The sequence below is a fragment of the Gordionus sp. m RMFG-2023 genome, chromosome 1, assembly GCF_954871325.1.
Source record: "Gordionus sp. m RMFG-2023 chromosome 1, tfGorSpeb1-WG-v2, whole genome shotgun sequence".
Lineage (NCBI taxonomy): Eukaryota > Metazoa > Nematomorpha > Gordioida > Chordodea > Parachordodidae > Gordionus > Gordionus sp. m RMFG-2023.
Window position 1 is genome coordinate 77,522,280 of NC_088775.1, and position 27,404 is coordinate 77,549,683.

At 27.0% G+C, this 27,404-nt stretch overlaps 2 protein-coding genes across 3 annotated transcripts; one reads left to right on the forward strand and one right to left on the reverse strand.

The window, feature by feature from the left end:
* The first annotated feature begins 1,083 nt into the window (after positions 1-1,083).
* LOC135931871 (putative leucine-rich repeat-containing protein DDB_G0290503) lies at positions 1,084-2,810 on the forward strand. Of its 2 annotated transcripts, none has more exons than XM_065469176.1 (5): positions 1,084-1,493; positions 1,550-1,582; positions 1,625-1,715; positions 1,757-1,803; positions 1,942-2,810. In XM_065469176.1, the coding sequence occupies exons 1-5, from the start codon at positions 1,112-1,114 to the stop codon at positions 2,163-2,165; spliced, it is 777 nt and encodes a 258-aa protein (XP_065325248.1). In that variant the 5' UTR covers positions 1,084-1,111; the 3' UTR covers positions 2,166-2,810. The 2 variants fall into 2 exon arrangements, with proteins under 2 accessions (XP_065325248.1, XP_065325247.1); XM_065469175.1 differs by having other exon boundaries at positions 1,084-1,483; positions 1,528-1,582; positions 1,942-2,808.
* An 11,765-nt stretch (positions 2,811-14,575) lies between these two features.
* On the reverse strand, positions 14,576-26,954 carry LOC135930615 (uncharacterized). The gene is made up of 5 exons (XM_065467442.1): positions 26,839-26,954; positions 19,592-19,900; positions 18,285-18,516; positions 17,476-17,653; positions 14,576-14,653 (listed from the first exon to the last, which is right to left on the reverse strand). Exons 1-5 carry the CDS (start codon positions 26,855-26,857, stop codon positions 14,576-14,578), a joined length of 816 nt encoding a protein of 271 aa, XP_065323514.1. The 5' UTR covers positions 26,858-26,954.
* Positions 26,955-27,404: the final 450 nt, after the last annotated feature.

The window sequence follows — 27,404 nt, forward strand, 5'->3', positions numbered from 1 at the left end:
AATCAACATTCGCGCCAATGCATTTCGCGGAAAAAGTTTCACGGTATTGACGTGATATGCTAAAAATGATGTCCCAAAAATGTAAGAAAGTATAAGAACAAAAAAATATTTAAAATAATTATTGAGCACATCATGAAATAAATGAAAGATTAAATTTTCTAGATAATTGCAAATGGATGAAAATATAGTTAAAAATATAGTTAAAAATATTTTTTATAATACTAAATAATATAAACACTTACTTGTTTAGAGAAAAAATGGCCGAAGGGATTAAGTTAGAATATAAGGATATGAAGAAAAAGCTGTGCATGGAGGCTAATTTTTGTGAAAGTATATTTAAACATAATTTGCAGATGGATTTTAATGTAGATGATTTTGTAAATACATATTTGCTTCTACCACCTCTCCTTGTCCTAACATTTTCCTTCTATATGTAAAATTAAATTATTAAGGCATCTAACTTTACCATATATATTTGAATCGCTGAAAACTGGTTGCTTATCTGATAATGTATAAAATTTAATCTTTCTAAAGATATGTTGTCAAACATCTGAGATAAATTATTTATTTTTATTAAAATTTCTTTATTCTAAATTTTTTTATATTGAAAAATAAATAAATTCTTACAGGACATGACTAGCGGTTACGTAGCTATTATGATATGACTAAGCAATGGCTTGATTCGGAAATTTATATCATAGATACTTACTTTTATAATTAAATATATGAGAATAAATAACATAAAATTAAAAATATTATATAAATATTACATAAATTGAAGAAAAAATCAAAATATTTTGCGTATCCTTATTTCTGAAGTATTAATAATTATTAATATTATTTATTTTGGAAATCTTAACTTGATGATTAATAAATGATCCTAAAATAAACAAATCATAAATAATTTAACAAAAGATTATTAAAAATATCTAAGTGCATCTTAGAAAGAAAATCGAAATACTTTGAACTTGATTTCTATTTTATATATTTTTCAACGATGATTGCTTGAAACAGCTTGTTAAGGTTTTTTAAATTTATCAGATATACCCTCAGTCAATATGTCGTATGGCTCATATCAATTATCATCTATCCTCTCCACGCTCCCAGTTTGATGGAATCAAGAATGAAGTCGAAAATTTGTGGTGGAAAAAATTCTATTATAATTCCAATGTGTTTATTAATATTATCAGTTGGATTGGGATACAATTATATAAATATATCAAATAAATACAATAGTTCCGAAGAGCAAAACCTCGAATTGATACAAAGAATAAAAGCGCTATCAATGAAAATTACTTCTCTAGAACAAGAGATGAATTGGGGTAAAGATTCCGTTAAAGAGGCGGAAGAAGCTTTAAAGATATCTAACAATAAGATTAAAGAACAAGAATCATCCCTAAATGAAGCCAAACTTGAATTAGATACTAAAATTAGAGAAACAAAAGAATTAACCAAAGATAATCAAAAAATAAAGGAAGAAATGGTTCACATAAGTTTATCATTGATTATATGACTATTTTTAATTAGGCAAAATACAAAATGGATTTAGAAAATTTGATTAACTCTTTCAATGGTTGTAAAGGTAATGCTCATTATTTTTTAAATAAAACTATGCATAATCTAGATGAAAAGGAAAAATTAACTCACCAGATTGAAGATGGTTCAAAACAAAATATAGCTTTATTATCTCAAATAAAGGATCAAGGAATTAAAATGTTTATATATTATTTTTATTATTATATTGAAAAATGTTTAGGAAAAATCTAGAAGATAAATCTGCTCAAAAATTTCCTGAAAAAAATAGTAATAATTTATTCTAAAATTTATTAAAATATATTATACTTATTAGAAAATTATATTATTCTTTAACTTATTTTCTTGGATATTAGCAACAACATAGATATTATGATTAGACTAAAACTAGAATTTATATTTTTTTAGTAATGGGACTTAAGAATAATCCAGATGATGACTCTAAACTAAATCAAAACATCGATCCTATTCCTGATTTTAACATTGAAGTTCCATCTAAGGAAGAGGAGAATCATAATGAAGATGAGAATGATCTGAAACCACCTTCTAATACAAAGAAACAAAATATAAATGAAATTCATAATCTTGAGCTAGATAAAAATGCTAATCAATTAGAAAACCCACCTCATTAAAAGTCAGGATCTCTTTTTTTTATAAAACAATATAAACTATAGAATATAGCTAATAAAAAAAGAATTCATTTATATTTTCCTTTGTAATTTCTACAATTTTTTTTTAAAAAATGCTTATTTGTTACATGGTCACCTTATTTAGCAATCAAAATTCTGCTTTCCCATTTATAAGAGTCTTAAGATAAATCAATACTAGATTTTATTTTTTGTAATATAGTTATTGTTATTTTAGGAAATAACTTTTTTTATACCTAAAATCTATGATATATATGATAACTTTACAGGTAATATGATTTAAATTAAAAATATACTCTCAATATATATATTAAATATACTTACCAAAAAACATATTTGAATTATGCAAATTTTAAATACATTTGGCTTGATTTTTTGTTTGGAAAGGTTTTAATGAAATTTAATCATTGGTATTATATTATTTATATATATATATAACATCTTATAAGGACCCATTATTTCTTAAGACCAAATCTGTATTTTTTAAAAAGGGGCTATTATCACTTAATATATTGTACTTATATATATACATGTTTAAACTACTAAAATTTTTGCATTTTATATAAATAAATTATATATATTTAAAAATAAATTTGATAGCATTATATTTTAAAATGTGTTATATAATATTAAAGGGTTGCTCATACTTTTGTCACAAATACAATATTTATTTTATGTAATGATATTTTGGAATTATATGAACCTTTTTCTATAAAAAATTATTTATGAATAAAAATGTAAAAATTATACTATCTTCATCATTAATTAAAATTCTTATCATATTAAAAATTTGTTGGAAGAAACAATTCAAATTAGATTATTTCAAAATTTCAAACGTTTATATGTTAAGAGTTAGTTTACTAAAGCTTAAATTAATTTTTTTAAACGTTTCTATTATATTTATTATAAACACAATATTTCCCATGCTTGCTTACTTTTAAATTAAATATTTGTATAACCTTAAAAAGGTTCATTTTAATTGAAGAATCAAATTTCGCTATCTTGTCTCAAATATTTTTATATTATTAAGGTTGTATCGATATAAATATTGATGTCCCTATGAAGATAATATCGGATTGCTGATATTTTGTAAAAAAACTTTAGATAATGGCCTGTTTTTAAATTTTAAAGAAACGCGTTACTCGTTACTTATGAAAAAAAAGGAACATATTGTTTGTTACTTAAAAAATCTTAATATATATATATATATATGTTAACGTCAATATGTTTTTCCAGCAATGTATTATTTTTTTTCAAGTTTTGAGAGTTTTTTTTAAATTTTGATTTTACCGGAAAAGTATTCCAGCATGTTTAGAATACCTATCTTATGATCGTAGATAATTCCGATAACTTTTGAGTCATTTACAATTTATATGAGAAATCAATGGAAAAACTAATATAAATTATATTGAGTTCAAAAGTTCACGATAAAATTATCTGAAATTCATAGGGTAGGTATTCCAAACATGATGGAATACATTTCTGGTAAAATCAGATTTTTAAATTTATAAAAAAACCCACAAAAAATGATTTAAAGTTGAAAATATAACACATTGCCGGAAAAAACACTTCTTAATTTATTTATATCTAAGCGAAGCGATTTTCAAAATTTAGATCAGATAAGCAAGAGTGCTCAGTGCTCAACGTAACTTTTCAACTAGCTCAGAGAATGGGAGGGTTGCATTAGATTTAATAAATAAAAATGTTAATTTGGGGAGTTTATCAAAAATATTTAATGAATGATCTTTATTTTCAAAACAACTTCCTTTATGTGAGTATTCATTCAGTCCTCATCAATTTTTTTTAATCTTTATCTGAATTTATATTTTTACCTTCATACATTTTTTTAGATTTGAGCTGCTGGACGTAGAGGTTAAATTATTTGAATGTGCACAATCCACACTTATAAGGTGTAGACTTAATGCCCTTAATTTTCTTTATTTATGTTGAAAAATTTGCCAGGGCAGAATTAAATCATCTTCATCTGGAAACATGAGAACTATTGACATATATTCTTATAAAATAAATTGAATATAAATAAATACCTTGATTGATTCAATATTAATTTGACTGTATTAAATAAAATAAAATGAAAAACTTCGGGGGTTAATCTGAAGTAAAAACTCGGTTTAAATTATTTATAAAATATAAAAAAAATATATAGAAAATAAAATACAATAATTTTTTCCATATTTTTTAAAAAAAATTTTAAGTAACAAGTAACCTTTTTTGTTGCCGTTTTTCAAAAAAAAATTCGTTACTACAAGCAACGAATGGCGTTCTTTTCCTTAAAAAAGGTAACGACGTTACTTTCATCGACATTACTTTAAACCATTAATTAATAAATCTAATTAATCATTCGATTCATATTTCAAAATTATTCAAATACTATTAAGGAAAATATTTTATTCGTTGATTTATTTTCTTTACAAGTAGTGTTGTTAAACGGCTCGTTTTGAGCCGATTTTTAAAAACGGCTAATTCAATATTATATCCAGAAAAATATTACGCAGGCCTGAAGATTTTGCTCACAGAAGGAACAAAGGTTTAGACATATATTATCGAAATCTTGAGGCTTAGGCAATATTTTTCTGCCTAAAATATTGAGTTAGCCGTTTTAAAAAATCGGCTTAAAACGAGCCGTTTAACAACACTATTTACAAGCAAAAATAATCATCGGTCAAAATTAGAGCCTGTGTCCTAGTTGATGATTAAGGATATCGTTCATGGATTTGGATTCGAATCTAGGAAGAATTTGTTTTATTTTTAATTTAGATTGTGGCAAAGAAGTGTCCCTCAATATATTTTAAAACTAAATTGTTTTCTTACTACATATTAAAACTTTGTCATTGTTTAGCAAATTTATATCATTGCCCTCTTTTATAGGATGGGCTATAAACGAGACTAAATATAGTTCGTTGCTAATAGTATAAACACGATTTATCTTAAACCATATGTCCTAAAAGTACATTTACAAAAAATTTACGCTTTTTTATATTTGAGATATATTGTCAGACCTACAGGCCCGGACCAAAGCTCGGCCTGGATACTCGAGTCGGGCCTATAATTTTACCGAAACTGGTTTGGGCCCTTGAAACGCGTATCCTTCTATATGGCCCGGCTTTTCGACATATGAATGATTATTATTCTTATTAAAGATGTCCTTGCAGATATGAGAAATCCAAGTTAGTCGTGGCCGGCTGCTTGCTCATTGCCCTGTAGTTTCAAGATCAAGAACTTGCCGATTCACATTATTTGGTCATTCTTAGCATAAATCCATACTACCTCATTATGCACTCCTTCCAGATTAGTGTATTCCTAGGCTTCATTCAATCATTCTCATTTCGGTTACATCCAACACCTTATTCTCGATATCTCATGTTGCTCAAATTTCACACCGATACAAAAAGACCGATCTGCCGATAGTTCGATAGGCCTTACCTTTAAGTTACAGTGGTATTTTCCTGTCACAAAGCACTTCTAATATGCTTCTCCATTTCACACAACGCTTCAGTATCCTAGATTTGACCTTGTCATGACAACCCGTCTTCTTGATGTATTGTAGAGCCAAGATAGCTAAACTTTTCAACTTTATAGTTCCTTGATACCCATCTGCAAAGTTTGTTGCAGATACAAGAAGCGCCAACGCGGAGGCCATATTTCTCCAGCCTAATTGCACAAACATTGGCTCACTGTGTTTGCATCGCTTCAGCTTTTTAGCATATCACGATGTCATTACAACATTGACCATGGTGCTGGCCTCTGCAACTCGGTTATAGTATCGAGAATGAGTACACAGACCCTTCTACTTCTATGGAAAACGATTTTAGTCTCCCACGGCCGTTCTTACCATTGGTGCAGAATCTCCGTACTTATATCTAATGGGCTCCACATTACCCTTCGGGATTCCTCTTTTGCGCCTGCACCATGATATCAGGTGTCTGGATATGGTATCGTATACCTTTTTTAGCAATGAATAGCATATGCACTCTTTACCTATCTCTCCATATTTTCTTATCAGTGTTAATGGAGCAAAAATCGGAATGGTCGAACAGCCTTGTATAAACCTGAATTGATTTCCGGATACCTGAAACTTCATCCCATGGTGTCCTAACATAAATTATTTCCAAAATATTTAGAGTATGACTTATCAACTTTATTCCCCTATAATTCCAGCAATCTTGATGATCACCTAAACTTTTGTAAGTGGACATGATGATTCTCTCCCTCCAATCCACTGGATTCTTGCCTTCAATCATGATTTTGTTAAATAAAAGCGTTAAGGCTTCTACCTCTCATATCCCTGCACAAGCTTGCAAAGGGTAGCCTAGATTTTTAATTTAGGGAGATTTACTGACCCCTACGTTTCGTAACAACAGCCTATTTGTGTCGTGGGTATGCTTATATGGGACATATCTATTAATTTCAATGAAAAATAAAGAAGAAAATTTTGAAAAAATTATAATGAAAAAATAAGTTTCTCCTTACTATTTGTTGTATGCAAATATATATTTAGTTGAGCCCTTCTTAATTGGGTGGTATTCAAATTTATATAAATGAACTTTCATCGTATGCAAATAAATATAATTATTTTAAAAATGTCTATGAATATGAATATTTTAGATTATAGTTGAAAAAGAAATATATAATTTTTCATTACTTATTTTTATTATGAATTTTTACGAAATTATAATTTTTTTGGTATATTAAAAGTGGAATAAAATAAAAAGATTTGAAATAAAAGAGAATCATTTTTGGGTATTCAGTAAGATTACCAAATTCAATAATTTATATATATTGCATTATGTTCAGTCTCTCCCACTAGCCTCAGCAATATAAATATCAATCCCATATTGGTACAGTGGTGCCTTACAGTGATTGATCCAAGCTTTAGAAGATCGAAGGTCAGTCTAATTATACATTGGAACTAGGTAAAAAAAAATATAAATAAATATATATAAATTTTTTGATAATTTCGGTTTTCTTATTGATGTTATATAAATTTTGGATCATTGTATGGGTTTTATTCGTATTTTTATATTTATTTAATTTTTTAAGATTAATCAAGATCATTTTAATTAAGTGGTTATTGAGTACGCTATAATGTATATTACACAAATAAATTTATTAAGTTTAATACTTGAAAATATAAGTATAATTATATTTGTATTTCTAGTTTTAAGTTTTACTTTAGGATTAATAGTAGGAAGATTTACATCCTTTATAAGATTAGAAAATAAAGAGTTAGAAAAAATTAAAGATGTTATAAGAAATGAAAATAAGATATGCCATTTAGATAATGTTAGGCCAGTCAAGTGTTACAGTTGTAGAAGATATGGACACATTTCGAGGCAATGTGAATTAACCGAACATTTGAATTGCGCGAGATGTGGACGTAAAGGTCACATAGTTACCAATTGTAGAAGTTTCTTGGACAATAATTTAGTGTGTTTAAAATGTGGTCAAAGAGGACATGCTCAAGAAGCTTGTAATAAATGACTATATAAAGATAAGGATAATTTTATAAATTATAATATTAATAGTATATCTGATTTTTATAATTTAGGAATAAATTAATAATATTGATTTAAAATATACGAATAAAAATAATATTGATGATAAAAATTTTTTAAAGGAAAAAGTTGAAATAGAAAACGTACGTAAAATTGATTTAGAAAAAATAATTAGGAAAAATAAATGTCCGAGGATTAAGATAAAAATAGGTGAAATGGAAATATGCTTTTTATTGGATACAGGAGCTGAGATTAGTTTAATGAGTGTAAAAGATTTTAATAAATATTTTTCAAAAGAAAGATTCATTGCAAAGAGAATAAATGTTAGACAATTAGACGGTAGTATGGTTAAAATTCTAGGTTTTTATGTGATAAAATTGTTAGATATAAATAAGGAAGTAAAGTTATGGATTACGACACTAAAGATAGAGCCTATTTTAGGTTAGAATGACATTGAAAAGATAGGTCCTGAGTATAATTGGTGGTCTTTGTTTGAAAATGTCCGTGAGAAAAACAAAATAACGAATGAGATAATAAGAAGTGAGGATAAAGAGAAGACTGAATTACTTTGCTTAAGAGTTAAACAGGATATAGTTCTCGATAAACTCAAAAATCAAACACCAGAATTTTTAATTAGATATAGAAGTAACTTAGAAGAAAGTAAGGATATAAGAGATATAAAGACAATAGAGGTACAGTCGAAGATAAACAACAAGGAATTAATAAAATGGTAGAACTGAATGTTGTTGAGGACAATTTTAACAAAGAAATAAAGATTATTTTGAATAGATATAAGGGAGTCTTTAAAGAAGAATTAGGGACTCTTAGAGATTTTGAAGTAGATATACGATTAGAACAAGGTTATCGACCTAAATATTGCAGCACAAGAAGATTGCCGTTTTCGTGGATAAAGGATATAAATAAGGAATTAGACAAATGGTTAAAAGAAGGAATTATAAAACCAATAGTGCATAGTGTATGGGCAACACCGTTAGTTCCTATAAGAAAACCAAACAAAGGCTGTGTATAGACTATAGAGTATCAGTTAACCCGTGTGTAATAAACGAAAGATATCCATTACCTAGAATAGAACAATTGCTGGCTAATTTAAGAGGAGCAACAATTTTTTCAAAAATAGATTTTTCGAATGCTTACTTACAAATAAAGGTAAGTGAGAGAACAAGTAAGATATCAACGATTACAACTCATAGAGGATTATTTGCTTTTTGTCGTTTACCATTTGGTTTGAAAGTATCAGCTTCAATATTTCAAAGAACGATGGCGGCATTATTTCAAGGAATAAAGGGAATAATGTATTATTTAGACGATGTTTTGATATCTGATAGAACAGAAGAAGAACACAATGCTAGGTTAGTTAAAGTGTTAGATATTATATTAGAAAATGGTTTAAAAGCTAATATTAATAAAAGTGTTTTTGGAACAAGAAATATAAAGTATTTAGGACATATTATAAATGGAGATGAAATTACGCCAATTGCAAAAAATATAGATAAGATAATGAATATGAGAGTCCCAAATAATAAGACGGAAGTACAGGCGTTTTTGGGAGCAACGAATTATTATCATCGGTTTGTTAAAGATTTTGCAGAAATCGCCTCACCGTTGTATGATTTATTAAAGAAAAATAAAAAGTTTGAATGGGGAGAAACACAGGAGAAAAGTTTCGAAACATTGAAGATTAAGATGGTAGAGAAACCGATTTTAAATTGTTTTAATGAGAAATTGGATATTATATTAGCGGTTGATGCATCTAATGAAGGTATAGGAGGAGTTTTATTACAGATTACCGATTTGAGAAACCGATTTTATTTTTATCGAGACGGTTTAGTAGCACTGATAAAAATTACTCCATGATCGAGAGAGAGGCTCTGGCTGTGAAATTCGGGCTAGAGAAGTGCAAAGAATATCTGATAGGAAGAAGGTTTATTTTATATACGGATCATAAGCCGTTGGTAAATTTATTCAAAAAAGAAAATAAAGAACTTCTGATGTCACCAAGACTACAGAAATGGTTAATTTTAGTTGGTAATTTCGATTTTGAAATAAGATTCAGAGCAGGTAAACAAAATTGTTTACCAGACATATTATCGAGATTGTTTAAAAAAGACAGTACAAACAAGGATACAGTAATCAATAGTTTAGAATATATAGAAGAGAAGGAAATATTAAATAGTAAAGTTATAAGAGCTTTGAAGATAGATACAAGAGAAGAATCAATAACGTTTGAAAGAATAGAGGAAATATCCAAAAAAGATGAAGAATTAATAAGAATTAGAACTTGTTTGAAAGGAGAGGCAGAATGGAAAGGTGAAGACAAAGCTTTTAAAAATATAAGGAATGAATTAAATATAGAAGACAATTGTTTATTGAGAGGATATCGATTAGTGATACCGATTAAGTTAAGAAAAGATACATTAGCCGTATTACATTCAGGACATCAAGGCATAGAAAGAATGAAGAATAAAGCAAGAGAATATATTTGGTGGCCTAAGATGAATAGTGAAATTGAAGAATTAGCTAGAAGCTGCGAGACATGTAACATGTGGGCTAATGTACCACCAAGGAATAAAGCAGATAAATGGTCAGAAACGGACACTCCATGTAAAAGAATACATGTAGATTTTTTAGAATATGAAAAAAGAAGTATGGTAGATGCTGAATCGAAATGGATAGATTGTCAACAGGTTTCGGGTTTAACGACGAAGATAGCGTTGACTAAAATAAAAGATTTTGCAGGTAAATATGGATTAATGGAAACTTTAGTTTCGGATGGAGGCCCAGCATTTAAAGGTAGAGTTTTTAATCAATTTTGTGATAGGTGGAATATTAAACATTTAGTATCGCCACCACATTACCCGAGAAGTAATGGGCAGGCCGAGAGAATGGTAGCTATTGTTAAAAGCTGGCTAAAAAAAGAAAAATATGGAGAGGGAAAATGGTGGTTGTTATTATAAGCATATAACAATACTAAAACAAGCAAAGGAAATTCACCATCAGAAATGTTTTTAGGTAGAAAGACAAGAACGGAATTAAATTTTTTGAAAGAAAGAATAAAGGAGGATACATATGATGATAAATTTAAAGTTGGAAGTCTAGTATGGATTCTACTGTTTGAGGGTCCAGTTAAATGGGGGAAGGGTATAATAAGTAAGAATATAGGAAAAAAGAAAGTAGAAGTAGAGATTGAAGGGCAAGAAGGCACTTTTACTAGACACGTAAAACAAGTAAGACTGAGAAGCTTAGGGCAAGTAAAAGATATGGGAGATAATTAGAAGAAATAAATTGATGATAGACATTATTATGAGAATCATATTGATGATAAACAAAATGATGAGAATCATAATTTATCAGAGGATACAATTAAAAGAAATAAATTGATGATAGACATTATTATGAGAATTATATTGATGATATACTTAATTATGAGAATCAATTGTTAAAGAGATAAATTGAGGATAGACATAATTATGAGAATCATATTGATGATAGACATAATGATGAGAATCATAATTTATCAGGGGATACAAGTAAAAGAAGATAAATTGATGATAGACCTAATTTGAGAATCATATCGTTAGATGAAAGAAAATTGATGATAGACATAATTAGGAGAATCATAATTTCAAGAGATCCATGAGGAGAATAATCATTCTCGAGGAAATAAATTTAATGATAGACCTAATTATGAGGGTTTAAACGGTAAAGAAATTATAAGGTGAATAGTAGATTATTAGAAGATTAGGAAAGATATATATTTTTATAGTAATTTTATAGATGGCATCATATGTCAGAGTAGGAAACAAGATTATCAAGATGGAAATCAGGGAAGCAGATGGATCGGCCGAATCCAACAGATGGATCGAAGCAGCAAGGGTAGAAGCGCAACAAAGATACGGAGAGTTACTACAGGAAACACCCAGAAGACAAAGGATAGAACGACGAGTGGAGCCATATTGGGTTCGGAAGAGTCGATTAGCATGTTGGGCATGCGGGGGAATGCATAAATTAAGGTTTTGTCCGACGACAACAACGTCTTCAATGAACGGTTCAGAGTTGGAAGTGCGAGAAGGTGGGGCACTAACGATGGAAGCCTTGGAAAGATAATCTTAAAGGGTGGAGGTGTTGTATGCTAATATATATTTAGTTGAGCCCTTCTTAATTGAGTGGTATACAAATTTATATAAATGAACTTTCATCGTATGCAAATAAATATAATTATTTTAAAAATGTCTATGAATATGAATATTTTAGATTATAGTTAAAAAAGAAATATATAATTTTTCATTTTTACGAAATTATAATTTTTTTGGTATATTAAAAGTGGAATAAAATAAAAAGATTTGAAATAAAAGAGAATCATTTTTGGATATTCAGTAAGATTACCAAATTCAATAATTTATATATATTGCATTATGTTCAGTCTCTCCCACTAGCCTCAGGAATATAAATATCAATCCCATATTGGTACACTATTGTTGGTTTTTCATTCATAATTCACCTTTTAATTGCGTTTTTAACATTTGTGCGCAAATCGATATTTTTAATATATGTTTCCCTTAACTTTTTAAAATTGATCCCTACATTTACATAATCCAAATAGAAAATTAGAAAAAAGAAGATATATATTTTATTAGAATGATAAGCTTATTTAAACCTATAAAACTGCAAATTAGATAACGATTTAATCGTACACAACTATTTTCATGATATATCAATATCTTAGAAAATGTAATATATATAAATATTTTTTGGCATATTATAAAAAACATTGTACGGTCTATTCATTGGATACCTTAATCGCAAATATACCAAAAAACCTGTATATTTAAAAATGTATTACAAAAGTGACATCAAAAATACCATTTAATACGTGGTTTAAGATTATAATGCAGTGTTGTGTAGATTTGATGGAAAACATTTTCATATTTTATAAATTTATTTGTAAATAAAATTATTTAACTTGCAAATTTTTAACAATTTTTTAAAAGTAAATAATTTTATTTGTAAACAAAATATAAAAAAAATATGTTATATATTAATATTTATTTCTCAGTTGTAAAGTTGAAATAATTTGATCATAAAATATTTTTTTAAAATAATCATAAACAAGTTTTAGTATTTAGGTATATTAAAATTATGAGCTCATTTAAAAACGACTCTTGTTATTAGCTTACAATTATGAAAATTAGAGATCTGCAAATTACGGCCAGGCCCGTGCCCGACCTGAGCCCGACCCAAAACCCTTGTCTATTTTTAAAAAATAATTTTTATGGGCTAGATAGGGCTTAATTTTTTAAATATGATATTACATTCTGACAAATAAATTGATATATTCTTGAAAGAAACAAGGTGCTAATATATTTTATTTGTACAATTTTTTAATAAAAAAAAATCAAATTTTTCTATATTTTAATAAATTCAGGGCTAGCGGACAAATAATTTTAATTTCGAGTCAGGCTTTTCGGGGCAAATAAAATCAAATCGATCGGGACGGGGAGGATAAATTTTTATAAAAAGATTTCGGGTCGGGCTTGAAAATTAAGGCCGATACAGATCCTTAATAAAAATGGCTTCGGTTTTATTAAGCTTAGAGTTTATATCGGCTCTAAGCCTAACTTAATAAGAGGAACGGTCAATTTTGCGGCTTATGTCTAATTAGCGCTTTTTACATAATTAACTCGTGAGGCGAGATGTATCTAGTTGAGTGTGGGTGAATGAACATACAGGAATCTATCTTAATTTCTAAATCGCTAGTGGAAACTAACATTCAATGTATTATAGCGTCCCGTTTCTATTTAAGACACAAACAAATAAAATTAAACATTTATGTTAATTTTTCTTTATAAATGAGTGAAATTAAATATGATAATCTTGACCAACAATACTAGAATATATTACTCTGGACTACTTAATAATAATAGTCACAAATAAATGCTTAAAAAAAATTTTACAAATTAATAATTCAAATTTTGATTGTGCTTATTATTTCAAATAATGTATTTTATTGGTAACGTGCATATTGGCAAAAAAAATTTTTTGTCCTAAAAAAACACCTCATTCTTGTTTTTTTAGATATTATTTTTAATTGAAAAGGAAGCATTTTTTTTAAAAAAAAACAAAACGCTTAACCCGCTCAATTTACAGGCACCATTAATTATTTTAATTTAAAAAAAAATAATTAACTAAAATCTTATTTTAAAGTTTATAAATTAAAAAAAAAATTATTATCGAATTGATAATAAATTTTCAAATTACAATTATGATATTATTTCATTTAATTATATAATATTTGAAGAAGTTCCAAGCATTTCTTAGTTGTGATGTGATAGCTTTTCGAGCCGGAATTGCGTAGTTGAAATCTCAGGAGGGTACCTTTTCAGCCAACATATATTGTCAGTATCCATTTTATAATTTAGTTATCAGTGAACATGAGAGAGTCCTCAGCGTTTAACTTGGATGTGGGTCAAAAGGACCTGCAAATGCCAGTCGATTTTAAAATTTAAGCCCAGCCAACTTTGATATATTTTTAAAAAAATTTGGGTCTGGTTTCGGGTCAAATTGCAGGCTTCTAATAGCTCCTCGGGTCAAATCTATTTTTACCAATTGATTAGTCTTACAAGTAATAACGTCACAATTTTATAGTCAATTTATTTATATAATTAGTTTTAAAAAATTTTATAATAATAAAATCAATAATGTCGTATATAATAAGTGATATGTACAATATTAGGAATAAAAGTGTACATATATTTTTTTTTTATTTTGAAAATCAATCATACATGGGTATGAGTAAAATTCCCGATAAATTTTCCGAAAAAAAATATTTAAATGTATTTAAATTTATTTTATAGAATAATGGTGTTATATCGAAATTTTTAAGTCTAGACATCCTAGTTCTTGGCCTCGTTGATACACGTAAGCTAATATCTCAAATTGACCCTAAATCAAAGGGAGAGGGCGCAAAATTTTAAAAATGTTTGATATAAAATCTTTATGGCAATTTAAAATTAGATATTTAAGGGCAAATGAATTTTCTGTACCCTTAGAAAAAATAAATCCTATAAATTTTGGTGTATTTTTATATACTATATTAATTTGACTTTTATTTATTACCAAAGTGTAGAATTGAACATTTTTTGACCAAAATCTAGAAAATGTAAAAAAAAATAATATTGGTGATAAAAAACTTCCAATTTCTGAGCAAAGATTGTAATTAGATTGAGCATCTTTAATTAATAATTATATTATATATTTACATATTTTAGAATTCTCATTAAGTTCGCAATTTAATCTTGTATATCTTAGTGGCAATGTGTTTTACCCGGAAATGTGTTATTTTTTCAACTTTCAATCATTTTTTGAGCGCGTTTTTAATTAAAAATCAGATTTTACGGGAAATGTATTCCATTATTTTTGGATTAGACCTACCCTATGATTTTCAGACAATTTTATCATGAATTTTTGAACTTAATAGAATTTATATTAGTTTTTTCAAAGATTTTTCGCATAAATTATAAATGACTTGAGTATCGGTAAAATTATCTACTATTCATAATATAGGTATTTTAAACATGCAGGAATACATTTTCGGTAATATTATATTTTTAAATTTAAAAAAAACGCGCTCAAAAAAGGATTTAAAGTTAAAAAATTAAAACATTACCGGAAAAAACACATTACCGCTAGCATATATAGATATATATATTATTTACTTCAAGAAAAATTTTTCTTAAAATTAATTAAAAATATTTTTGTAAATTTTAAAAAATATATATTTATTTGTATTCGGAATCACCATCAAATTTGCAGTTTAATGATATATATCGATATATAATATTTAGTTTTAAAAATAAATTTAACCTTTTCAAGTTATTTTTAAAACCTATACATCATTAAACTGTAAATTTGTTGATGATTCTGAATATCTATAAATTCCTATATTATTTTAAAAGTTAAAATTTAATTATTAGTTAATTTTTATTTTTTTCTAAAACCAAATATTCGATGTATACATCTTTAAATTGCAATTTAAGGCAGATTTTATATATATATGAATTCTATACTTTATTAAATTTTACAAATATATTTTATTAATCAAATATTTTTTTTTATATATATCATTAAACTGCAAATTTAATAAGGATTCTAAATATGTAATATTAATTAAAGATGCTCAATTATCCAGTTAAATTTTATGCTCAGAAACTGGAAGTTTTTATCAACAATATTATTTTACATTTTCTATATTTATTTACATTTTCTAGATTTTGTACTAATTTTTTTAAGATAATTTTTAAAACGTTTTCCATTTTATAGATTTTGGGGTATAATTATTATATAACTGTTATTGATTAACTTAAAATTTAGGTTTTTAAAAAAAAATAAAATAAATAGTTATTACCTACGGAGATGCACCGATACCACTTTTTGTGATACATACACTCTGAATGAGATATGGAATCTAGTTGGATTGAGAATCTTATATTTAAATCATTTACTGATGGCGATATTTTAAATTCGAATAATCTGGTTTGGCTGGATATCTATTCTATTTTAATGTGTATAGAAAGCTCACACTATGAATTTCAGACAATTTTCAGGTAACTTTTTTTTCACTATTTTAAAATTAATTTTATACAGGTTTTGCCTGAAATGCAGAGCGGATACCTTATACATGCTGGAATACATTTTCGGACAAATCAGTTTTTTTTTAAAATGCCCCCAGTATAATTTTTAGAAGCTTTTAAGATTTTTCTTCCTTATTATACTTTAGGATTGTATTTTTTATAAATATAACAAAGTATTCATTTCTTAGACATATTTTTAAGCTAAAAAAAATTGGCTAAGCACGAGCTAATATTTGCTCAAACCGATTTTTTTGGCTAATTCTAAATTCGAATCAATTTATTTTTGGTTTGGCTTAGGTTAAAAATAATATTTATGATATTTTTTACACTTCTGAATTTTAATTTCGTTCATTTTATCTAAAGCATATTTTATATAATTTATTTTATTCCATTATATTTTCATCAAAAAAAATCACAATTTTCACATTTCATGATTACATTATGCTTAATATTATACTAAATCATATTTTAGTATATTTTTAACCATTTTCATAAAAAAAAATTGAAAAAGTTTTAAAATATCTTTTATGGCAATTGTCACATAGATCATATTTAAAATATAAATGTTAAAAATTACTATTATGACAATTGTAACCTTTCCAATTACCTTTTAAATTACACTAAATTATATTTAATATATTCATTTTACCTATTCCCATAAACAAAAATTGAAAAGGTTTAAATAAACAATTATGTCACTCTTCTACAATACATTATAAATAAACCATATTTAAAAATTGATTTTTACTTATTTTCTTTAAAAAATAATTAGCTCAGACTTAGCCGTAGTCGTAGCCAAAAAACAAGCTAAGACTTATTCTTTAACCAAATAAAATCAGTTAATGAGAAAATCGATCGGATGATATAATAATACTAACAATATTTTTACTATACGTTATTTTTAAAAAAAATGTTTAATATTATTTTACAGGAAAATATGAATTTATACAAAATCTCATCGAAAAATTATTCAACTAACCTTTAGAGGGTTAAATAATTATGTATCATCAAAAATAAATGGATCAACAATGCCGACTTTGGGTATCGGTGCATCTGTGATCACCTCACCTATTCTTAAGATGCGGCATCAGAAAAAAATTTAGATTTGTATAGAAATTGAACAAAATAATTTACTGATATATAAGACATATAATTCGATGGAATTTCAATGTCAACGTTCCTCAAACCATAAGTGCCTCCGAGGATAGGGCAATTGCACGGTATATGGGCATTCCAGGAGGAATTATAAGATTTGTAAGCATGGCAATAGGGTTCAACGTAGTCTTTCAATAGTTTACAGATTTGGTACGTGCTTAGATATAAAATAAGCATTCTTAATATCCATCAAATAATAGAGGAGTTAAAAATCAAAAACTTTAATTTTCATGATATATGCTTCGCAATGTATTAACTAGAGTTTCGTAACCAGAACACGGAACCAGTCGGAACAAATCTAAGAATAGGAATCAAACCTCGGAACCCTTCCTTAAATTTATAGAAACCTAGAACCGGTTTTAAGACTGCAGCTATTTTATATTAAATCTTACTCAAAATGTTTATGTAACTCATTGATGGTCTAAAAAAAAGTTCGGGTTTCAATTCCGAATATTTTTTTAAAAATTGGTTGCCCCTTCCAGTTACCTACAAATGGTTCGGTTCTTAGATTAGACGCGATACCAGATTTTGATTCCGAAATGGAAACTTTGTTAATAAACAAAAAATTATGGATAACCGGTTCCTAACATTTCTCCTGGTTCCTAGGTGTTCTAATTTTAATTCCGATTCATATTTGAATAATAATCTAAATATTCATCTGAAATTAATAATTAATTTATCAGTTATATACTACCGAGATAATCATGTCTAATATACCTAAGCTCAAAAACAAAATTAGATTTACACTTTCTAAAACTAATATACATGCAAAAGAAATTAAAATTAACCATGAACCCACGGGAAAAGGATCTAAGGGAATGCATGGAACTTTAATAGTAATAACCCAAACTATTTTTTTCCTGATTTCAATTTTGAGTTCCAGGTCATTGTATATATTGTAAGTTTCATAATTTGTCTGAGTGTTCCAATTTCCGATTTCAGAGAGCCCATTACCAAACGTTAAATTGAATTCCTTGATCCTGAGAAACGTTTTTACGGATCTCTTTTTCTTACCCACACCTTGCAATATAAAAATGAATGTGCAGTTAATTTAATATTTAGCTCATTATAATATATCTTTAATGTGTAAATTGTAAAAAAAACCGCGAAAAACGGGAGAAATAAATATAAATATATTATCAAATTTATATTGAAATGCATTTCAAAATAAAAAAAAATATTTGTAAAAATTTTTTTTTTCTATCCTATTTATAATTAAGTAATTGAATATCTGATATTGATTAAATTTTGTGGAATGGTGTGGATCGTACAAGGGATCCGCGTAATGATGGTTAAGAATATTAGTTCATGGTTCTGTTTCCATTTGTAAGAAAGATTAGTATTGTTTTAGTTTGAATCTTTTATAAACGTATTTGAATTATGTAAAGAGAAGTCCATTTTTTCCATATTAAAATATTTTCAAGATTCTCTTCTGTTAAATTATTTAAAATTATTATATAAAACAGGCCGTAAAAAGTTATACTCATAACAACGCTAAATATTTACATATAATTTTCCGAAAACATAAAAATAAAACATTATATATATTATACATATATATATATATATATATATATACTAAACTATTTATTAAATAAATTTAGTAAATATTATTTCCCATCCAGGATTAGATCTAGCCTAATTTTAAGTATAAATTTTAGGACAGTGCAAAATTCTAAACACTAGCAAACTAACTATGCAAGGGTAAAGGGGAATCTTTCCTAGGTTTTCACCGGTCAATTTTGTCGACTCATAAATTTATATTATAACGCCTAATCCCAAATAGGGAGCTAAAATGGGGAATGTAAGATAAGACGGAAAGAATATATATTTCTAAGGTATGGCTCAAACAAAGCTAAATATAATATTTCTCAACAACTTTGAATTTAACGTATAATTCATAAGCTAAATAATGTGCTTTATGTTAAAAGGCAAAATCAGGTTATTTTTCGCTTAGTTCGGAAGGTGCTTAAAATCAATGCCAATGCTGACCAGTAGTGACATTATGCCGACGAGGCTTATATTAAAATAAATTTACAAAAAAAATCTATCTTTGACAATTTTAGATAATAATATTTTTTTAAATGAAACAAACCATTCTCATCCGGCAGAGTACGCACTAATAATCTATTATCTTTGTAGGCTCGAATCGATCTTTTAAGGCTTCCGTTGCTTGGTACTTCGACGTCATTTTCTATGATATATTTAGAGCTCCGACGGGACCCGAACTTTTTATTGAATGAATAATTATGGTTCTTGGAGAAATAGAAAGCGGTAGCGACTTTGTGGAAAAAAGATTCCTCATGAAGGGGGACGTTTTTGTCAAATTCTAACTCAACATGATCGAAATGGACATAGTTTTGGGTGCGCGAGGCGTGCATAAGTGAGTACTGGGTCGATTTGCCTGTTTGCATTGTAATTCATTTAATTTAAAGAGGGGAGGGTGGGGGTAATGAAATGATAATAGTTAAAAATATACCGGTGTCATAGTTTATTCCAATCTTTGTGAGTAAAAGAAGGGATGAAATAGGAAACATCTAAGCAGAAGATTATCAGAAGTTTATCTTACTTTCTAATTAATTATTATAATTAAGGGCTCATAAAAGCAAAACAAAAAACCATATTTTTTTGTTTTGAAATTCAAATAAAATGTTTTGAATCTTATCCCTTGATTAATTATTATATAAAATAGAGTTTAATAGCACAAAAAAATATTTTTTATTTAATGAGAACCGGAAGAACTCCAACCAAATGATATTCATATATTATTCACACATAATGCACAATATAATCATTAGTGAGAATAAAATGCGTCAATTTTACCATCAAAATGATCAGAATTCTAAAAAACCTGGGCCAAGTTTAAATGTAAATTACAAGCCCGGGCTTGTCCTTAATCTGGACTGGGCCCAAATTTTTTATAAATAAAACAATTTACTAGTTGGAAAGAAAATCATATGATTGTTTAAATTCATTGCTCATATCTTTAATTTCCTATTGAAACAAGTTTACAAAATACAGTCAAAATTATTTGGAATAACAAAATTTTAGAAAATCCAGTATGGGTCGTAAAATGACCAAAATTTATAAAACCGGGTCGAACTTTAAAAATCAGCCTATGAGAATCTCTGAAAATAATAAATTAAAATAAGTTCACAAACCCCACCCCTTTATCCCATATAAAACAAAATTACAAAAATATGCCTACCTCGTAAAATATTAAATAACATATATAAAAAACCAATGCTATTAATTTTAACTAGACTAACGATTCATTCATTCATCATTTATTTATTTATTCACTCATTCATTAAAAGAATGCCATTCAGTGGCGTCTACTACCTTCAATGTAAGATATACTATTTTAATAAGTGAAATCATCGTCTATGTTAGCATTAAATGTCATTGAAAAAAAAAATCAAAAAATCATTTTTTTAAAGTAATCTGTTTTAATATTTTTCTATATACATGAAAGAGATTGAATTTTTTTAATTATTGGCTAACCAGAGGAGATGGGGGGGGGCAAAGGGTAGAGCGAGAAATTAGTCTTACAGAAAATTTCACAATTAAATTTCTTCCACCAACACTCCTTCTCGCTACCCTCTCCCCAAAAAGTTGGTTTTTTTTTAAAAAAAAAGTGAAAACCTAAAATTATTTTTTTGAAAATGTAATCCGGTCAAAAGACCTTCAAAGATGAAGCTTAAATACATCCAAATAAAAATTTCTTTGCGAAAATCCTGAATATACGCCCTATGATTTTTATATTATATTAATTATTTAATCTCATCATCCTGCTTTAAGCTATTATTTTTTTCGAAAGCATTTATTTTTTACAATCTTTTAAAAAAATTCATGATTACAAAAAAAAATCACAAACATTAAGAAATAAAAATTATAAGATAAAAAGGTTAAATATTTTACAGTAGAGTATAATATTAATATTTTATTTTTTAGATAAGCGCATGCGTGAGGCTACATGCGAGTTTTTTTCTTATTTTAATATGAGCATTTCCCCATCACCCTAGAGAAATTATATTTTCTATTCCTGACAGTCAAAAATAAATATACAAATTAAAAAGTAGATCTCAAAATATATTATTTTAAAGAAATTCAGAAATTTCTTAATTTTAGATAGAATTAACTCTTTTTCTTCGTTACTAATTTTGGAAATTGAAGAAGCTAGCAAATGCCGCTAAAAAATATAGATTATTGATATGAAAAATAAAATGAACCACAAATGGGATAAAAGGGGTCAAATAAAAATGAAAGGAGATAAAACCATTTGGACACCTAAATTGTAATTATGATATTATACCAAAGTATTAAATGGATGTTAAAAGAGGGAATTTTTTAGTCCACCAAAATGTTACAAAAGATGGACCATAGATAAAGGGTTACGTAACTTACTGCTAAATCTTAATCCACCTCGGTCTTACTGATTTATACTAGTTTTCCACAAATTTAAACTTTTCATAAATTAATTATTCAAAGGTGAGATTTTTAGGAAGTTTAAAACATCATTATTTTATAAATAAAACTAAAAATGGATATTCGCAGAAGATAGTGCATAATAAGTGTAGATTATGGTTATTAATTTTTTTTTTCGCTCTACTGAAATGACGTTTAAAGATTTTTCAAGATATTAGTAACTAATTTTTTTTATAAAAATAATAATAATATAAATCACATATGGTTTTCTCGACTTACAGTAAAATTAAAATTTTTATTTTTTAAAATTAAAAAAATAAGGGTAAAGAAAGTAGAATAATATGTCAGTCCAACGTTTTTTATGTCAAGGTTTTTGCATTTGCATTGGGAGAAAAATAAAATATTGAAAGATTTGTATGTAACCTAAAACAAACGTTTTTAAATTTTTATTTTATGAAATAAAATTAGTAAAAAAAAGAAGCAAGATTACTTAAAAATTTAAAAATGATGTTGTGGATACCCTTATCTTTTTTACTCCATCACTTGAAATTGGGTCTGCTATATATTTTGTAAGCGTGATATTCTTACTGTACATCAAAAGTCATGTAGGGTTCGTAACAACGATAGTAAAAAGGCGGTCCTGTCCGAAGTTCGGAAATAAATATTGTAATATTTCATTTTATTTTTTTTCTGCCTAATTTTATATTACAAAATAAATTTAAAAGGATAAGAAAAGTTTTCCAAAAAATCAAGAGGAGGGAAATACTTCACTCATATTCATGTCATATTTTGTTGTTAGGATAAATATTAAATTATCAGATTGCTGAATTAAATTTTAAGCACAACCTTAAAATAGAGAATAAATAAAAAAAAATTGGAGATATAATTATTTCCTATATCCATAGAAGAACTTAACATATTTACCACTGGTCTTTGGGTGGGTTTGGAAAAAATGATTTTGTAATCCTTATGCCTAATAATTTGATGATCGTGTGTCTGGAACTTAAGCTATGAAAAATAAGAGATGAGATAATAGAGGATGTTGAGACATATATCATATTTTAGTAGAAAAAAAACAATATACACAGAATGAAAGAAAGAAAAGAAAGAAAAGTGTTGACAACCAATAGAAATTTTCCAATGTTTATTATACAACTCAATTTAAATTTTTATTTTATTTGTATAATTTATAAATTTTAGACTAAATTTCGCATTCAAGCTCAAAGTTAAATGTATTCTTAATTTTTTAGATTGTATTCTAGAAGAATTCTTTGAACTGGCAGGTTTAAGCATGCAAAAATATAAAATGTAGATAATTATTTTTTTTAAAAAAAGGTTCGGGTGATAATATTTTCTTGATGATATAGGTAGAGCATTATAAATATAATGTTTGAAGATGTCAATTTTAAGACCTAAAGACATAAAAAAAATATGGAATAATATATATTTAAAAAATTACAATTTAACAATATAAATACCTACCAGTAAGTGATTTCTATTAATAAAAATTAGCATATTCCTAAAAAAAATTAAAACAAGATATATAAAAATTATTCTTCCCGGTAAATTTCCTTAATAAAAGTATATATTGGCGTACGCAGCATGGGGGGAGGGGCAGGGAGACAACCCCCCTCCCCCTCCCAAAGACAAAAAATGCAGATGCCTGATATATTTTTCAAAAATATTATTGTTTATATTAATTTATATTTGTTAATATTTATTCGTATCCCATATTAAATATATATTTTATTACATTTATTATCACATTCATAAGTTATTTTATCAATTAATTTCGATTTCAAGTTTTCCGGCGTAATATTTACTTATTATTTTCAAATTTTTAGTGGCGTAATATTTATCTACCATTTTCGAATTTCTAGTCAAATAATAATTATTTCTGAAACTTCTGGTCCAACAGGGAAAAAGAAATTGCATTGTCCAACGAGATAGAGCCTCTTCTATCAAGCACTAACAGCTATTAAGGAGTTAGAATAGCCAATTATTTGCTATTACTGAAATATCACAATGTGAAAGAAATATTTCCTCAGAAGCAAGAAAATTATTGGATTCAATGCTTATTCCAAATTTTATTTCTCATTAGAATGTATTATTTAATTATACAACTATTTTAAGTATTACTTTTCAAAACATGACATTGATTTGATTAAGAAGATGAGAAGCGGAGAGCATTTTATCAGAACTCAAGGAAATTAGGGCAATTGTTGATGAAGAATTTCATATTTTATTGTTGAGTCAAAAGCAGAGCTATACGTGTTTAATATTTGTCTCCCTCGACTTGTAGCAAGGCAAGATCATCGTTACATTAATATAGGATCAGTAGAAGAGTATATTTTAGATGCAGATACATAACCCAAATAAATGAATTTTTAATTCATCATGCAGCACTTACATCTGCAAATATTACTCCCACAAAAGCCTTCTCAACCTTTTTCAGATGGTGATAGAAAAAAGATTTGTTAGATTTTTATTATGAAGATGTTAAAGTATCTTATGATGCCTTACTAGCTGAATAACTATGTTTATAAGATTAACTATAGTTGATATAGTCCTAAAAAATGCTATGGATGCTCTGCATTATTTCAAACACATTTTAGATTAAATTCCCAATGTATTAAAAGGGTTTATAAACTCTTCCCATTAGTAAACTAATGAGAGAACACTCTCTTTTTTAAGAAGAATAACAGAGGCCTGCAGAAGTACCATTTGCAGGGCATGGCCCGGATTTTTTTTAAAGATTTTTTAATGCCCGGCCTGGGTTTTTTTTAATTTTCAGGCCCGGCCCGGCTTTTTTTAAAAAATTTTTTAGGCCCGGCTCGGCTTTTTTTTAAATTTTCAGGCTCGGATCGGCTTTTTAAAATTTTAAGGCCCGGTCCGGATTTTTTTAAAATAAATTATATTTATTTTTGATTTTTATAGCTAATAATAACGATTTCAAATATAGGCTGTTTTAAAAAATACAGACCGGCCTGGGTGTTTTTTAAAAAATAATTCAGGCCCGGCCCGGCTTTTTTTAAAATTAAATTTTCAGGCCCGGCTCGGATTTTTTTATAATAAATTTTATTTATTTTTGATTATAGCTAATAATAACGATTTCAGATATAGGTTGTTTTAAAAAATACAGCCCGGATTGGGTGTTTTTTTAAAATAATTCAGGCCCGGCTTGGGTGTTTTTTTAAAAATTTCGGGCCCAGCCTGGGTATATTTAAAAAATTAAAATACTCTCCAGCCCGGGGGCCGGGCCTACTCTGAAAAACATACCAAGAAGTACAACATCTGAAAGTAGATGGAAAGGTTTGAATCTTTTGAATATTCATAGGCATTTGACGACAAGCAAGGATGAGATAATCGAAAAATTAGCTCAATCACAACGAAGATTGCATTTTATATTGTAAATATATAACATACAAAATGCAATTGTTCCTAAGAAATATTTTGTGTAAAGGCTCAAAAAAATCAAATTTCTATTTTGGGTCATTTAAGTGATTCTTTACATATAATTTTTTTATAAATTCCTGCGTACGCGCCTGAAAGTATATTATAAATTCTTCTCATTTTCTATCCTCGCCCGGATTTTTAAAAAATAATTTAACATTTTAAATCATTTTGGCTGTATTTTTTTGTAAATTGTTTCAAAGAGAACATAAAAAATATAACAGTAAATGTCTGAGACAAGTCTTTTTTTTTCGAAACGGTTTCATATATTTTTTCCCTGCAATTGTTTATTTTACTACAAATAAAGGATAATAATTCAATTTGACTAGTTAATTTTTTTGCATAATATAAATTTATATAAGCAATCTTAGACCTTGCCGATGCTAGTTTTTTTTAACATTATTTATTGCAAAGTCTGTTTGGAAATTAAAATTTATTGAAAACGTTAGGAAACCGCTTTGAAAAAACGACTTATCAGGAAGTGGCCAATGAAAGTTAAATGATCTATTTATACGCTTTACTGGTTAGTATAAATTTTAATTAAAATTATTCTTAGGTGGCTTGCGTTTGTAACTTATTTTCAAGTACAGCCCTGGTTATGAACCCGAATAGGTTCAGGAATTTTAAACTCTATTTAGCAGGAATTTTTATAATAGGTAATCGAAACAGATTCTCTGAAAAGGTCTGAACTCTCCCTCTATCCATATTATCCGGGGTTCGATGCGTTATAGACCTATGTTTGGTCTGTAGTCTTATAATACCCAAATTTTAAATTTCTTAACCCTAATTTGCCTTCGCAACCCTGTCCAGCCCTGATTTAACATTTTACGTCCCATTCTATTTCGGAATTATGAGTCGAGCTCGGAGGCCTGTGATTTCTAGGTTAAAAATTTTCCTAAACTTTAAGTTAATTCTTCATAAATATACATACGATTTCAAATTATATAATAAAGCGCAGTTAAAATTTGCGCATACAAAATGGAAAAAAGTTTATTTTAGAATTGATCTCTAGCCTAATTAGATTATAAAATAATCATTTTTCGTTTTTAAAATATTTTTTAATCTTAAGATGTTTGTATGATCTTTTCGAGTTTTATTCATTTGGATTTCAATAAGTTTAAACTGTAAGGTTTGGTTTAGGCATATAATATGAAACTTTTATTTTCAAATAATACAATATAGAAAGGAGAAATGTTATTAAATATTTTTTGAATTATATAATGAGTCGTTGGCTAGGATGATTTATTTGGTTATGGATAGACTTTTAAAATGATCCAATCGTATGTTTTAAATTAGTGTAAAAAAAATTCTCACTGTCTTTTCATTTAAAAATTTGGTTCAAATCGGGCCATTTACTCTAATAATTTATATATAATTTAGTTTAAAAATTTATTTTTTTAAATAAAATACAAAAATAAATATATATTTCCAAGAATTAGACTTAATAATATTATATATTACCACAATTTCTCCAATCCATTTCAGCGTGAAATCCTTGCAGGCTTAAGAGGAATAAATAGCATACTAAAAAAATGCATATATTAGTCGACCAACGAATGTATCCCCATCGAGATCCATTTCCATTAATTACGCTGGCAGTTTTTGGAATATTCATTACAAAAGTAACTTTTGCTTTTACGATATTTGTTTAAAAGTATCTTGTGAACCTGTTCCCGGATACATCTATAATCTTCCCAATGTGATTATATTTTTTTTTATTAAATTAAACAAAAATGATGGGTAAAAATTTATTTTTTAAAAAAATGGAATAATTCTAATTTGTTTTGTGACTGATAATAAATAAAAAATTGTTTTTGTTTTAATAATTTAGCAAAAAAATAGTTTTCTTTTTTAAAATATATTATTTATAAAAATAAAATCTCTTAAAATAATCTAAATCTAAATTCATTTAAATCCTGCTTCTACCTACTCTTGAGCATATATAATATGCGAAATAGAATAAAAAATGTTACACGAATAGGATTGAGTTTATAAATTTTACAAAATCTCCTTAAAAAATCAGTGAT

Bases quoted from the DNA above. Each gene is read 5' to 3' on its own strand.
- LOC135930615 (XM_065467442.1), bottom strand. The intron at 18,517-19,591 runs GTTTGTTTCATT...TTATATTGCAAG, and splicing joins TACTCTGCCGGATGAGAATG to GTGTGGGTAAGAAAAAGAGA. The intron at 17,654-18,284 runs GTTAATTTTAAT...TTTATATCTAAG, and splicing joins CCTTTTCCCGTGGGTTCATG to CACGTACCAAATCTGTAAAC.
- LOC135931871 (XM_065469175.1), top strand. From the start codon at position 1,112: ATGGAATCAAGAATGAAGTCGAAAATTTGTGGTGGAAAAAATTCTATT. The intron at 1,716-1,756 runs GTTTATATATTA...AAAAATGTTTAG, and splicing joins AAGGATCAAGGAATTAAAAT to GAAAAATCTAGAAGATAAAT. The intron at 1,804-1,941 runs GTAATAATTTAT...ATATTTTTTTAG, and splicing joins AAAATTTCCTGAAAAAAATA to TAATGGGACTTAAGAATAAT.